General features: G+C 42.4%; 1 protein-coding gene across 2 annotated transcripts in view; it reads left to right on the forward strand.

Annotated features, from left to right (window-relative positions):
- Positions 1-15,939, forward strand: part of TSEN2 (tRNA splicing endonuclease subunit 2) — a 49,559-nt gene that overhangs the window by 9,766 nt on the left and 23,854 nt on the right. For both annotated transcript variants that reach the window (XM_042979530.1, XM_007075443.3), the window contains exons 4-6: positions 4,540-4,576; positions 12,281-12,812; positions 13,989-14,066. In XM_042979530.1, coding sequence (XP_042835464.1) covers positions 4,540-4,576; positions 12,281-12,812; positions 13,989-14,066 — 647 coding nt within the window. The remainder of the gene's footprint in view (positions 1-4,539; positions 4,577-12,280; positions 12,813-13,988; positions 14,067-15,939) is intronic.

Genomic DNA, 15,939 nt, shown 5'->3' on the forward strand with positions numbered 1-15,939 from the left:
TGTCATTTGCAAATATCTTCTCCCATTCTATCGGTTGCCTTTTAGTTTTGCTGATTGTTTCCTTTGCTGTGCAGAAGCTTTTTATTTTGATGAGGTCCCCGTAGTTCATTTTTGCTTTTGTTTCCCTTGCCTCTGGAGACGTGTTGAGTAAGAAGTTGCTGTGGCCAAGATGAAAGAGGTTTTTGCCTCCTTTCTTCTCGAGGATTTTGATGGCTTCCTGTCTTACATTGAGGTCTTTCATCCATTTTGAGTCTATTTTTGTGTATGGTGTAAGAAAGTGGTCCAGGTTCATTCTTCTGCATGTCACTGTCCAATTTTCCCAGCACCACTTGCTGAAGAGACTGTTTTTATTTCTTTCCTGCTTTGTCAAAGATTAGTTGGCCATACTTTGTGGGTCCATTTCTGGGTTCTCTATTCTGTTCCATTGATCTGAGTGTTCTTGTGCCAGTACCTTACTGTCTTGATGATTACAGCTTTGTAGTATAGCTTGAAGTCTGGGATTGTGATGCCTCTGGCTTTGGTTTTCTTTTTCAAGATTGCTTTGGCTATTCGGGGTCTTTTCTGGTTCCATACAAATTTTAGGATTATTTGTTCTAGCTCTGTGAAGAATACTGGTGTTACTTTGATAGGGATTGCATTGAATATGTAGATTGCTTTGGGTAGTATCGACATTTTAACAATATTTGTTTTTCCTACCCAGGAGTTTGGACTGTTCTTATATTTTTTTGTGCCTTCTTCAATTTCTTTTGTAAGCTTTCTATAGTTTTCAGCATATAGATTTGTCACCTCTTTGGTTAGATTTATTCCTAGGTATTTTATGGTTTTTGGTGCTCCACAAAGCATCTTCACTGAAAGTGCCCCATGCATACCTACAGAAAGGGTTGGTGAAGTAACTTTCATGGCAGTGTTGGTTCTGGGTGTGGACCTGTGAGTTCTGGGCTCTAGTTCTAGCTCTGGGAATCTGGCTGGCTGAACCTTTCCGCCTACAATGTTACATACTGGTCACCTGATGGTGTGGGTTTTAGTCCTCATCTTCCTTCACCCTGACTTTGGGCAAGTCATTTATCCTTACCCAAACTCAAGCCTTCACCCCAGCGCGTTAGAGGCTTGGAATAGAGGATAATCAATCGGCTGTTAAAAGCCTAGGAAAGTGAGTTCACAGACTCCTACCTCCTTAGGAATTTCAGTTTGATGTGTCATGACCTCCCTCTTCTGGTAATTTAACATGTAACTATTTAGCAAGTTTTACTGACAGCCTTCCATGTGCCAAGCGCTAGAGATAAACAGGTAAAAAAGCAAATCCCCTCTCCTTGAGATACAGTCTAATTGAGGGCACAGACCAGAAATGATGGATTCTAACCCTAGCTGACATATGACCAAGTGAAGGATTATAAAAGGACTGATTAACTTTGCCTGAGAAGATTAGGAAGAAACACCAAGGAGGAGGAGCTGGGCTCTGAAGAATGAGTAAGAGTTCACCAAACAGACTGGGGGAAACAGGCAGGGGAAGCCATGCAGAGGCTGAGAGGGAGCAAATGCACGGCAGGTCCATGGAATGGCAGGCAGCCCGAGGTGGCAATAGGGCCAACAAGTAGAAGAGAGTGGACAGAGAGGATAGAAGATGAGGCTAAAGCCAGAATCTGAAGAATCTCCTAAAATGAATATTTGAGATTTACTCCTTCAGGGTGGCCCACAAACTTAATTTTTGCTTCCCTGGCATAAATTCATTTCCTTCAAATTTCTATTACTGTCTGAAACTTAGTTCCTACATAGATCAGGAACAGGTTCTCAATTATTAAGATCATTACACTATTTGAAAACTTTCTAGGTTTCTGGCCAAATGTTAGTAACTGCTGAAGCTGGATGGCGGGTATAGGCAAGGTCATCATGCTGTTTTTTCCACTTTTCCTTTCTCTCTTTTCGAAACACTAATTATGAAAAAAAAATTCTGAGACATACAAAAGTAAAGAGAATAGTAGAATAAATTCCCATGTTCTCACCCATCAGCTTTAATAATTAACTCATGGCCAGTCTCGCTTCATCTGTTCTGCTCACTCTTCCAGTCCCCAGGTTATTTTGAAAAAGATTCCTCACATCCTATCACAGCATCTCTAAGTGGTTCATTATGTATTTCTATAATGATTCTTTTTGAAAAATCTAACGGCTTAAAAAAAAAAAAACAAAGTGGGGCACCTGGGTGGCTCAGTCAGTTAAGCATCCGACTTTGGCTCAGGTCATGATCTCACAGTCCGTGAGTTCAAGCCCCAAGTTGGGCTCTGTGCTGACAGCTCAGAGCCTAGAGCCTGCTTCAGATTCTGTGTCTCCCTCTCTCTCTGCTCCTCCCCTGCTCATGCTCTGTCTCTGTCTCTGTCTCAAAAATAAATAAAAACATTAAAAAATTTTTTTAAAAAAACTATTTTAAAAAAAGGGACGCCTGGCTGGCTCAGTAGGTGGAGCATGCAAGTTTTCGTCTTGGGGTCATGAGTTCAAGCCCCATGTTGGGCATAAAGCTTACTTAAAAAAAAAATTATAATATTAAAAGAACCCAAAACATAATTGTAATACCATTATCACTTTTAAAAATTAATATTAATCCCTTAGCCTCATCCAAAATCTATGCATCATCTCAATTTTTTTCTTTTTTGGAGACTGACTCAAAATCCATCTAGGGCCCATACACTGCAACTGACTGAGATACCTGAAGTTGATTTTAACATATGTTTCCCTGCCATGATTTTTTTCCTGGTGGTTCATTTGTTGAAGCAATGGATCTTCTGTCCTACACAACTTACCCCTGGTCTGATCTCAGATGATTACATCCTTATTGTGCTGTTAACATGGTGCTCAACAAAGGAGGTCACAGGCCCAGTGCGGTCCTTCATCTGCTTGTGGACAGTCCAAGAAGGGCTTGCACCAACCTTTAAGCAACCGACTCACTCAGCACATTGCTTAGTTCAGCTCACCTTGTTTCCACAGTCAGATTTTCATAGAGCAGGAAGCCGTAGGTAAATAACTAAATACCATGTCATCTATATCCATTCTGGTGCAAAGGACTTACCTTGTGACACTTGAGTACTCTGAGCAACACTGGCTTAATAAATATACTCTTTGACACTGTTTCCTATGAATTGGTGGAGTTAGAGGCTTGATTGGATTCAGGCTCAAGTTTGGGGGCAGCCTATCTCATGGGTGGTCCTGTGTGTTTCCTTACAAGACAAAAAATGTCTTCTTGTCTCCTTGTATGTCATCAGCACTGTTGGTGATCATGCTTTAATAGAGGATGCAAAATGGTGATATTCGAATCCTATTATTCCTTCTTTGTTTAGTGGTGAGAATGTTCTATAAAGAGAAACCCCTCACTACTTGGTTACCCTGAGAGCCAGATCATGTTTACCAATTTCCAAAATGATGAATCCTCCACAGGTAAACAGTGAATTTCTTCTGGCATGTATTAGTATGTACCAGTATAAATTAAAAGATTCAAGCATTTTGGGGGATACTATTACCAATGACTGGATTTTAAAACAAATTGTAGTATTATTCTTATTGATGCTCGAATGTTTCCATGTTTGGCCAGCAGAGTCTCTTTTGAAATAAGCGTAGCAGTTTTTGATAAGCTTCCTTGCTTCCTGGTGTAAGTTGTTTCATGTAAAAAATCCTGGCTCTCAATCATATCAACATAATTATTTAGTTTTTTACACAATATGCTACCACCTATGAAATAACTGCTAAGGGGTGCCTGTGTGGCTCAGTTGATTAAGTGTCCGACTTGGGCTCAGGTCATGATCTCACAGTTCATGAGTTTAAGCCCCGTGTTGGGCTCTGTGCTGATAGCTCAGAGCCTGGAGCCTGCTTCAGATTCTGTGTCTCCCTTCTCTCTGCCCCACCTCTGCCCCTGCTCACACTCTGTCTCTCTCTCTCTCTGAAAAATAAACATTTAAAAAATTTAAAAAAAACTGCTGAAAGCAATGTGAAGGTTATTTTGCCACTCTTCCTTTCTTTAAAGTATAGGGCAGGTTGATTGCACTGACGGCACCAACTTTAAGCTGTATTACAAAAAAAATTTTTAAATTAAATAAAAAAATAAAAATAAAATAAAATAAAATAAAAGATGCTTTGTGGAGCACTGGACAATAGCGATAAAGTGCGCAGCTTTAGGGCCTTGATGTTCTCATCCAAAAGTAGAGGGCATGTACATTGAGAGGTGGCATAGAGGAGGCAGATTATCAAGCCTCTAATCCTAAGCACATGCCACTGCTGCTGAGCTGCAAGGTTGAGTTGAGCAGGATTTCAGGGTCACATCTGAGCACAGCAAGAGCACCGTGATCTGTCAGCATCCCCTTCCAGGGGTTGGGTTCACAGAGGGATGGCTAATGAGGCACGTGTTTGCCATTGCTGGTTGGGCAGGATTAGTGAACCTGTTAGATGTGCGATTTGGGGCTTCTTAAAATTGTCTTTGTCTTTGTTGCATTTTCAGTGTTTTTTTTTCCTTAAGGAAAAAAATTTGTCTGAACTAACAGAACGTCTTTGTTGTTACAGATATGAAGACAGACATGCCTATAATCACGTCAGAAAAGTAAGTCATGATGGCCTTGGCCAGAACTACAACTTAAATCAGATCTGTTTGTAGATAACCTTTTCCACTGTGGTAGTCCATGGCTTTTTTTTTTTTCTTCTTTTTGGTAGTGTATGTGTCCTTGAAAATTATGTCTGAATGGGGCGCCTGGGTGGCACAGTCGGTTAAGCGTCCGACTTCAGCCAGGTCACGATCTCGCGGTCCGTGAGTTCGAGCCCCGCGTCAGGCTCTGGGCTGATGGCTCAGAGCCTGGAGCCTGCTTCCGATTCTGTGTCTCCCTCTCTCTCTGCCCCCCCCCCCCCCCCGTTCATGCTCTGTCTCTCTCTGTCCCAAAAATAAATAAAAAACGTTGAAAAAAAAATTAAAAAAAAAAAATTATGTCTGAACTTATTGTGGATCAAATTGAATTTGAAATGTATTGTTTACTTTTTTAAATAATCCTAAACCAAATATTTTGCCCTTCTAATTCCTTCCAAATTATGAACAATTACCCTGTAATGTATATGTCTTTAAGTGCTAAGATGCATACACTTATACACTTAGATCTAAAATTGGCCTCCTGCCCTGTCTTCTTTCCTTGCTCTACACTTGCAGGGTGACAGAAACGCTTTCACAGAGACTCTTCCTCATCCACTCACACAGCCACAATTCCTTCCTCTAGCTTTTCTTTACACTCTTCCCATTTCCTCCAAACTTTTCTCCCTGACCCCCCCTAACACATGCACTGCCTAGCTATCACTGTACATCCCACGATCCAGCCTACATACCACTCTCCTAGAGGTTCTTTCCTCACCACCACCCCACCCTTGGTTGAGGTCATTCCTCTGGCTCCCATGCAGTCTGCCTTGGCGTCCCTCCCTGTGCCGTCCATCACATACCTGGATTGAGACTATCGGTTCCTGGAGAGCAGAGACCATGCCGGATTCCTCCCTTCAGCCCCAACACTTAGTGGTCCCTTGGTAGGATTTTGTTGACTCAATATTCATGCATTTAAATCTTCATTGAGGGGCATCTGGGTAGCTCAGTCAGTTAGGCATCCAACTCTTGATTTCAGCTCAGGTCATAATCTCATGATTCATGAGTGTGTGCCCTGTGCTGGGCTCTGTGCTGACAGCTCAGAGCTTAGAGTCTGCTTGGGATCATTTGTCTCCCCCCAACCCCCACCCCTGCCCTGCTCACACACATGAGTACTTTCTTTCTCTCTCTCAAAAACAAACAAACTTGATAGATAGATAGATAGATAGATAGATAGATAGATAGATAGATAAAGGCACCTGGGTAGCTCAGTTGGCTGAGTGTCCAACTTCAGCTCAGGTGATGATCTCACAGTTCATGAGTTCGAGCCCCACATCAGGCTGTCTGTTGTCATCACAGAGCCCACTTCAGATCTTCTGTCCCCCTTTCCCTCTCTACCTCTCTCCTGTTTACACTCTGTCTCTCAAAAATAAACATTAAAAAAAATTTAGGGGTGCCTGTGTGGCTCAGTAGTTTAAGCATCTGACTCTTGATTTCAGCTTGGGTCATGATCTCATGGTTTGTGAGTTCAAGCCCCACATCGGGCCCCATGCTGACTCTGGCTCAAGCTTGCACTCTGTCTCAAAATAAATAAATTTTAAAATATATATATAAGAATTGTACTAATAAATAAATACTTAAAAAACATATAAATAAATAAATCCTCAGCATCCTTGAAGGGCAACTCAAAGTGCACCTCTTCTGTAAGCCTCCTAAAAATATCCATGCCCACGATGATGTTTCATCTTGCTTCTAGCACATACTGGCAGAATCTGACAGCTCCTTTTTGGTTTCGTGCTCGGTAACCCCATGGCCAGAGGAGTGGCCAGGAGGCAGTGATACCGGGGAGATCTCAGTGGCTGCTCTGGCTATAACTGCAGGCAGGGGCTGGATGTCAGGTTCTAGTCCATGGGAGGGGCCTGCTAAGGACCCAGCAGAGCCCCCATCCCAGGAGTAGAGCCCCCATCCCAGTAGTAGCTGGCAGAAAAGCCGCAGTCAACATAAAACTCAGAAACAGAGCAGAAGCCTGACCCTCAGAACTGCATCCGGATCATGCTGGCAGTGAACATGGCATGGCATCAAGCCATTTTGAGTATGTGAGGTTCTGGGTGGGGGGAGATTGCCACCTGCCTGGGGTTCTCCCTTCATAAGCTCTGTAGTAATAACGTTCCAAGGATTTTATTGATCCTTGTAGTAGTTTCCTAGAGCTGCCATAACAAAGTACCACAAGCTCGGTGGCTTAAAAGAGCAGAAATGTATTCTCATACTTCTGGAGACCAGAAGTCCAAAATCAAGGTGTCACCTGGGGTGTGCTCTCTCGGAAGACTCTAGAGGATGATCCTTCCATCTTCCGTGTCTGGCCTTAGCTTCTGGTGGTAGCCAGCAATCTTTGGCCTTCTTTAACTTGAAGATGCATCCCTCCAGGTTCTTCCTTTATTTTCGCGTGGAGGTCCCCTTGTGTCTGTCTCTGTGTCTGTGTCCAAATTTCCTTCTTCCTTCAAGGATACCACTCAGTACCACTTCATCATAACTTGGTTACATCTGCGAAGGCCCTGTTTCCAGAGAAGGTCACATTCACAGGTGCCAGGGGCTAGGATTTAACCATATCTGACAACTCTGTCAGAAAATTATGCCCCCTTATCAATACTTGATTCATTATTTGGCCGTAATAATTACAGTCACAATCTAAATATTAAAAAAATACTAAATATTAAAAAAATGGCTTATTTTTATATTTTAGGTTAATTTCCAGTTTAAATACTTGTTATAATTGTTTCTTTACTATTCCCTCTGAAACTCTGATCCATTTCTCTCTTTTTTTTTTTTTTTTTTTTTTTAACATTTATTTATTTTTGAGACAGAGAGAGACAGAGCATGAACAGGGGAGGAGCAGAGAGAGAGGGAGACACAGAATCTGAAACAGGCTCCAGGCTCTGAGCTGTCAGCATAGAGCCCGCCGCAGGGCTCGAACTCACGGACCGTGAGATCATGACCTGAGCCAAAGTCGGACGCTTAACCGACCAAGCCACCCAGGCGCCCCTCTGATCCATTTCTCAAGTGCATTCACTCTGATTGGCCTTTACCTTCCGTGAAATCCTTTCTGGAGATGGGGATCAGGGCCTTCAGATAATGCCCAAGGGGACTGAAGTATGTTGGTTGTGTCCTTGAAGGAGTAGCCCTGAGAGGGGTACTGGTCTCCCCTCCTCTTTTGTGGTCCTTTATTCAGCCAGCATTTACTGCAGGTGCCTGTGTGTCAGGCATTGGCTAGGTGCTGCAGATAGAAGAGGAGGAAAAGATTCCGTCCCTGTTCTCAAGGGATTCAGTCTAGTGGGAGAGAAAGAGAGGTAAGCAATTGCACTCTTCTGTGATAAATATGGTGATGTATTATCATCACCATTGTCGTGGTCAGTGGGTACTGGTTGCTCCAGTAGTGCTGGTTCCCAGTCTGTATGCTTTACCTGACATCTCAGTTCATCTTCTCAAGAAGCCTTTGAGGTAGATGTACTTATTTCCGTCTCATACATGGGGAACCTAGAAACAGCTTGTCTGAGATTATGTCAGCTCAGACCAGGCAGTTGAGCTCCAGAGCCTCTGAGGACTTGACACATAGAACAGTACCGTAGTTGTACATGCTGGTGTTTCTTGGGTATACTCCACATACGAGGTACTCTACTATCTCTGAAGTCCTCACATCACCCCTGGAGGTAGGTCCTGTTGTTATCTGACAGGTGAGGAAGTGGAACCCGAGGAGGTTACGTAACTTGCTCAAGGGTAGTACTTAGACCTAAGCACACTGACTCAAAACTATTTTGCTGTGATCTTCCAGTAATAAATAGGCATTAATCAATAGGCGGTGGAGAAGGGTGTTCCATGCTAAAGAAAGAGGTGTGTTCAAAGAAATAGAAACAGAAAAAGCAGAGGTGTATTCACATGGTACACAATTTTCTGTAGTCTGGTGTCCCTAAACTGAGTCTGCTTTTCCCTAGCCTCATTGTTGCTTCTAATCATAGCTACCACCTTTTCCTCCTGCCGGTCTGCACCTCATGTTTCCTCACTTTTACTTTTCACTTTTTTCTTCCTGCGGCCTCTCTAGCAGTGTTTGGGGGTAATCGCAGCAGGATTTGGCTTTTTAAGGTATTGCCAGCCAATGAGCCGACACCTGCTCTGTGACTCATAGGCCATATGTCTTAGTCATTTGTGTATCTGGCTGTTTTCATCACCAGTCTTACTCAGAGGCTTTCTTCCACATGCTTTTGCAGCCACTGTCTCACTTGAGCTTTCATAAATGAACATCTGAGGTCATTATGAGGCAGGAATGCAGGTGTGATTCTGGCCTCTTGCAGAAGAGCAAAGAGACAGAGAGGCTAAGTGGCTTAGCTCGGAATCACACAAAAGAACCAACTACAGAACCCAGATCTAGTGCAGGGCTTGTTCCCACATGGCTGTCCCTGCTCTCAAAGAGCAGTTAATTAAGGTGTACATTTCCATTCATTAAAAATGTTATTTGTGGGGTGCATGAGTGGCTCAGTCGGTTAAGCACCCAACTTCAGCTCAGGTCATGATCTCATGGTTCATGGGTTCAAGCCCCACATCAGGCTCTGTGCTGACAGGTCAGAGCCTGGAGCCTGCTTCGGGTTCTGTGTCTCCCTCTCTCTCTGTCCCTCCATCACTCGTGCTCTGTCTCTCTCAAAAAATAAACATGAAATGAAATTTTTTTTATATTATTTGTATTTCTTAATGTAATGTGAGTCAAAATGATTTTATTTTTTTCATATTTATTTTTGAGAGAGACAGAGCATGAACAGGGGAGGGGCAGGGAGAGAGGGAGACACAGAACCCGAAGCAGGCTCCAGTCTCTGACCTGTCAGCACAGAGCCCGACACAGGGCTTGAACTCACGAACTACGAAATCATGACCTGAGCTAAAGTCAGACATTTAACCGACTGAGCTACCCAGGCACCCCAAAATGATTTTTTTTTTTAATAAATGAGCCTCCATGAGGTAAGTGCAGTTAGTCCTGGTTTAAAGATGAGGAACTGGGCCTTACCACGGTTGTGTAGCTGGTACAAGAACATAATGGAATGAGAGTTTGAACCCATATTTGCCTTGACCACCGTACTGCAGAGAGCAGAGCAGTGGCCTGTGTGTGCTCTGTCTCTCAGTTAGAGATCTTTTGTTCAGAGGGGCAATTGCTGAACCTTTCTTTCAGTGATTCTTCCACATATTTTGAGTCAAGGAATTTGATGAAAGTTGTGGATCCCTTCCCAGAAAAGTACACATTGACACAAAAATTTGTGTTCAGATAAAGGAGATTCATAGACCACGAAGCTGATAAAGCCATTGCTGTAGGTGGTATGAAAAGCAAAGATTCTTTTTAGGTCTCTTGAATGAAAGTTCTTTTAACTGCTTGTAACCGTGGCCATGCTCTCCATGCAGGTGAGAAGACACCCTGCTGTTGTATGAGCAGCTACATTTTTTTAATTCTGATCATTAAAAGTAATACATAACACCCTTTATGTGGTTACCCCATTTTCTGGGTGGGGGAACAAGCATAGAGAAGTTAAGTAATTGACTTTGTCAAACAATTACAAGTGACAAAGTCAGGCTGAATGTGAAATGTGCAATACAGAGCTCATGCATGTAATCGCGATGTCACCCTGCTTCTCAGGTGTGAAAATAGCTTTGCTAGGTTTTAACCTTTAAATCTAAGATACAATTCCCAATACGTAGGAAGGCATGTTCATCCCCATGTAGGATAAACAGGGTGTGGACAGCTGGGAGATTCTTCTCATGGGTCAGGGTTAAGCAGCCACAAATCTCTTAAATATAACAGCCCGCTTCCTTGTTCAATTGCGTGTGAGATGTAGCAGTTTATGACATATTCAGCTATCCTTACACAAAGCAAAATACTCAAGGTGAAGAGTAAAATTACCTGTCTTTCAACAAACCATGCCTTCTTAAGTGCTATCAGGCTAACAGCTGTAGAGGCAGAAAGTTGCCTTTAGCCCTTCTGATGATGAGATTTTCCAGTATGTTGGTCTGAGCCCACACGGAAGTGTTCCAGTGGCGTTGTCATGTGGTGACATCTCACCGGGACAGAACCCTGTTGTCTTACCTATGACTTTATGTAACTTGGGAAATGTTTGGGGGTTGCCTTTACATTTGAGGAACTAAGCAGGTATTTCCTCACCAAAATATGCTTCAGAAATTATTCTGAGAAAAAGGGCCCTTCCTGCTAGGATGCTTGGCTATATGTATAGCACCATAATCATTTCTTTTCCTATGTAGTGGAAACCTTAGTAGGTACTATGAAAACTATTTATTAAATTCTCATTTTGGAGCTCCCGGGTGGCTCAGTCGGTTAAGCATCTGACTCCTAATTTGGGCTCAGGTCATGATCACGTAGTTCGTGAGTTTGAGCCCCATGTCAGGCTCTGCACTGACAGTGCGAAGCCTGCTTGGGATTCTTTCTCTACTTCTGTCTCTGTGCACTCTCTCTCTCAAAATAAATAAATAAACTTAAAATCCTCATTTTTCACTCCAATACTGAACAAAAGCTCTTTACGTTGTGAGTGGGATATTTTTCAGAAAATATTGTGATATCCAAAATTGAGAATAATGTAAAAGAAATCCTGACAGATGACTCCCTATTCTCTTTATATTTACCTAAATCATTTGGCCTACCAGTTTTAAATTACATAAATTTTCATACTTCATTAAACTAGGGTCAATTTTTTTTTCAAATTGAGAAAAATAGGGGCACCTGGGTGGTTCAGTCTTTTGAGCATCCAACTCTTGATTTTGGCTCACATGATGATCCCAGGGTCGTGGGATCGAGCCCCATGTTGAGCTCCATGCTGAGCAAGGAGCCTGCTTGAGATCTCTCCCTCCCTCCCTCCCTCTCCCTCTCCCTCCCTCCCTCTCTCTCTCTCTCTCTCTCTCTCTCTCTCTCTCTCTCCCTCTCTCCCCTCCCCCCCTCCCCCCCTCCCCTCTCCCCCCCCTCTCCCCCCCCTCTCCCCCCTCCCCCTCTCCTTCTCCCTCTCTCCCTTCTCCTTCTCCCCCTGTGCCCCTCTCCCCCACTCACACACTCGCTCACTCTCTTTCTCAAATAAAAAAAATTATTCGAAAACCAAAAAGTTAAATGAAGCTCTAATAATAAAAACAAAAATAACACATGCTTATTAGAAATAATTAGAATAAGAAAGCACAAAAAAATTATAAAGAAAACATTTACCTATGGCCTGCCACTGAGAAAAACTGCTATAAACATTTCAGCATACTGCCTACCCATCTTTTTTGCATGCTGTGTTGTCTTTTGAATATTGAAATTCAAGTGTTACTTCATATGTGGAACTTGAGACACTTAAGAGAGTACCATGAAGGAAAGGAAGGGGAAAAAATTGTTTCAAAGAGAGAGGGAAGGAGGCAAACCATAAGAGACTCTTAAATACAGAGGACAAACTGAGGGTTGACGAGTGGGGTGGGTGCAGGGGAGAGGGGAAAATGGGAGATGGGCATTGAGGAGGGCATTTGTTGGGATGAGCACTGGGTGTTGTATTTAAACAATGAATCATGAGAATCTACCCCCAAAACCAAGTGCACATTGTATATACTGTATGTTAGCCAACTTGACAATAAATTAAAAAAAAAAAAAATTCAAGTGTTACTGACATTATTTCCCTTTTGCAGGTATCAGCGTAGTATAGAATGGGCCACAAAGCTCATGCAAAGACAGGGGCAGGATGAGAGTACAGTGCACAGAATCCTCAAGGATTACACAAAACCACTCGAGCACCCTGGTATAAAAAGGAATGAAGAATTTCAATGGCATGATGAGCTTAATTCTGAAACCATTCCCAAAATGGAAGGTGTTGCAGATAAAGAGGAATTTTCTGTGATGAATGGGGGCTCGGAAAAGTCACTAGACCTGGAGGGTCCTAACGAGCAATCAGACCACCTACAAGAGAGCTCAGGGCCTGACCCACTGACTCCAGATGGCTTGGATGAACACTTGGTAGAGGTTGCCACACTGCAGCACTGCCCCCCACCCCACGTTCATTGCAGCAAAGATGTTCTCCCCCGGCGTGACACTCAGCCTGGGGACAGGAGTCCCCAAGTGGATCTCATCTGTGCCAGAGAGAGAGGGCCCAGTGATGAGTATGTGCTGGTAGAGGAAGATGTGTATCATGTGAGCGAGAAGGAATGTGCCCCACGTGAGGAAGTGAGTATAACTGGCCTTTGACAACATGGGTTCAAACTGTATGGATCCACTTATACATGGATTTTTTTTTAATATACAGTACAATAAATGTATTTTGTATATGATTTTCTTAATAACATTTTATTTTCTCTAGCTTACTTTATTGTACGAATACAGCATATAATACTTAAATATGCCTTAATGAGCTGTGTATGTTATTGGTAAGGTTTCCATTCAACAGTAGGTTATTAGTAGTTAGGTTTTGGGGGAGTCAAAAGTGATAACAGCTTTTCTATTACAGGACGTCAGCACCCTCAGCCCTGCATTGTTCAAGAAGAAAATCATTCACTTCCTCCAGAACCATCTATTTCTGGCCCATAGCAGATATGGGATGACCAGGGTGTCCCTTACTTGGAACTGGTAGCAGGCCCATATTAAGTACTCAGGGCATGTGAGAGGTGGTGAGACAGTCAGAATCCGCAGGCACTGCATCCCAGCCCTGGTGGCTCAGTAGTTACGAGGGCTGTTTCTACTAAAACTTCAAGTCTGTGAATAACTTAATTTTTTTTTTTTTAATGTATAAATTAAAGCAGCTGCAATAATATTCTTTCCCTTGGGTGGGATAAAAAGAAGTGTTGTGGTAAGTACATGTAGTCTTGAGTCTGGCTGTAGCAGAGGGTCTCGGGTATGGAAGTCAGCCAGCATAGGAGAAGCACTGGGAAGCAGACCCAGAGCCACTTCAAAGATGGATGCACAGTCAGAGACAGGTGCCCTGAAATGGTCTATAATAGCTAAAAATGAAAAAATCTAATGGCTAAGTAGTACGTGAAACACCATTTGAAGAAGTGCTATCTACGCTTCAGAATGAGATGGTGAAGTCTAATTAAGAACCTAGGCACACACTTGTGAGGTACAGGTCAGTGAAAAGAAGGACATAAAACAGACCAACAAAAGGATCACAATTGCGGGAAAAATTCTTGGGGAAAAAAGAAATAAATGAAAATGTTAGTCGTAGAAAACCTAAAACTTATTTTTCTACATAATAATAATAAAAATCTATATTTTTAACAGTATTAAGCCAATAAATGTGAATTGGGAAATTTATAAGAAGCATGTTTGTTTTAAAATGCAATCTGCTCTGTGTAACATGTAGTCCTTTCATTTGTTCTCTATGTATTTTCTTTCTTCTGTCTTCAGTTGGCACCAAAAAAGAGATTAATATGCAGAAGAAATCCATATCGGATCTTGGAGTATTTGCAACTTAGCCTAGAAGAGGTATGTTTCCTGCATGTTATTTTTTCAGCTCTTGGTCTCAGGGCCTGGGCAACCTGTAAATGCAGCCCACCTATAAATGCAATTCTGTCTGTAATTCAGCAAGTGAGTATTCAGTAACTGAATGTTATAAATCGGTCTTGAAATGACCATAGGCAGCTTCCAAAGTAGGCCTGCCTAAGTTTCACTCCTTAGCCTTCCTTTCATCAAGTCTAAGATTTTGGGGGTGGGGGACTTCCCTATATCATGAGATACTGTTTATGTACCATACCATTCACCCATTTAAAGTGTACAGTTCAGGGGTGCCTGGGTAGCTCAGTTGGCTAAGCCCCTGACTCTTGATCTTGATTCAGGTCATGGTCTTGCAGTTTGTGGGATCAAGCCCCCACATCGGGCTCTGCGCTGACATCACTAACAAGCCTGCTTGGGATTCTCTCTCCCTTCCTCCATATTCTAGATAGATAGATAGATAGATAGATAGATAGATAGATAGATAGAGTGTACAGTTCAGTGGTTTTCAGTATATTTGTGGAGTTTCGCCAGCTTTTAATAAGCTATGATGCATGCTTTAAGTCATGTAATGACTGCTGATTACATAAATGGATTCTAGATATCTCCTTCTGTAGGATTACTAATACATGTTCTCTTAATGGAATAGCTGCATTCCCAAAAGTTGGCTTAAAAGTGACTCACTAAAACTTGCATCTGGGGCACCTGGGTGGCTCAGTCGGTCAAGCGTCCAACTTCAGCTCAGGTCATGATCTAGCAGTCTGTGAGTTCAAGCCCTGTGTCAGGCTCTGTGATGACAGCTCAGAGTCTGGAGCCTGCTTCGGATTCTGGGTCTCCCTCACTCTCTCTCTCTGCCCTCCCCTGCTCACACTCTGTTTTGCTCTCTCTCAAAAATAAACATTAAAAAAAATTTTTTTAAGTGCATCATAAATTTTTCCTCTGATTTAAAGTTCCTCTATGCTGTGTTCACCTGTTGTTCAGTCCCTCTTTGTTTGCTTATGTTTATACTGTTCACAGAAGTGTCCTTTCTGCCCTGGAAGATAGCACCCGTTCCTTGCACCCATGTGCCTCTTCCCCAAGAGCGCTCCTGCCTGTCTTGGGTAGCCTCAGCAGTGTCTAGCACCATTCTCAGGAAATGTGTGTTGAATGCATCCACATTGGTAACTTCATAGACATGTCCACAGAGAAATGATTGTGTCTCCATATTCTCTTGATTTCCTTGTCTGTACTTCCTTCCACACAGTGAAGCCAAAGGTACAGCCTTATGGACCAGGAAAGGATTTTTGGAATTATTTACTTCATCTCATTTTATATGAGATAGCTTAGTCTGTTGTCAAAGACAATAGCCACTAGGCACATGTGACTATTCTATTAAACTAATTAAAATGGAGCAAAATGCAGAATTCTGTTTCTCAGTTGCGCCAGCTACATTTCACACACTCAGCAGCTGCTTGTGGATGTAGCAACTGTATTGGATAGCACAGGTGTAGAACATCATCATCACAGAAAGTTCTGGACAGCACTGTGGATACCCATTCTCTAAGGGCTTGAGCTCTCTGGTCCTTGATTTCTTCTCTGTAAAATGAGGGTTATATAGCATCTCACTCATAAGATGTTCTGGGAATTAACTACTGCTTGTGATGGGTTCAGCACAGTGCCTGATATATAGTAAAATGCTCAGTAAGTGTTACCACATGCTATTCTTGTCATTATCATCATTATTAAGTTATTAAATTACTTGTAAATTATAATTAAATTACTTATAAAAGCTAGTTGGAATCTTTTCTTTTGCAGTCAATTTTGCAAAAATTTTCACTGGGTACTTCCTGTGTGCCAGGCACTGAGCTTAGTAGTAACAATACAGAAA

The sequence above is a fragment of the Panthera tigris genome, chromosome A2 (genome assembly GCF_018350195.1).
Source record: "Panthera tigris isolate Pti1 chromosome A2, P.tigris_Pti1_mat1.1, whole genome shotgun sequence".
NCBI lineage: Eukaryota > Metazoa > Chordata > Mammalia > Carnivora > Felidae > Panthera > Panthera tigris.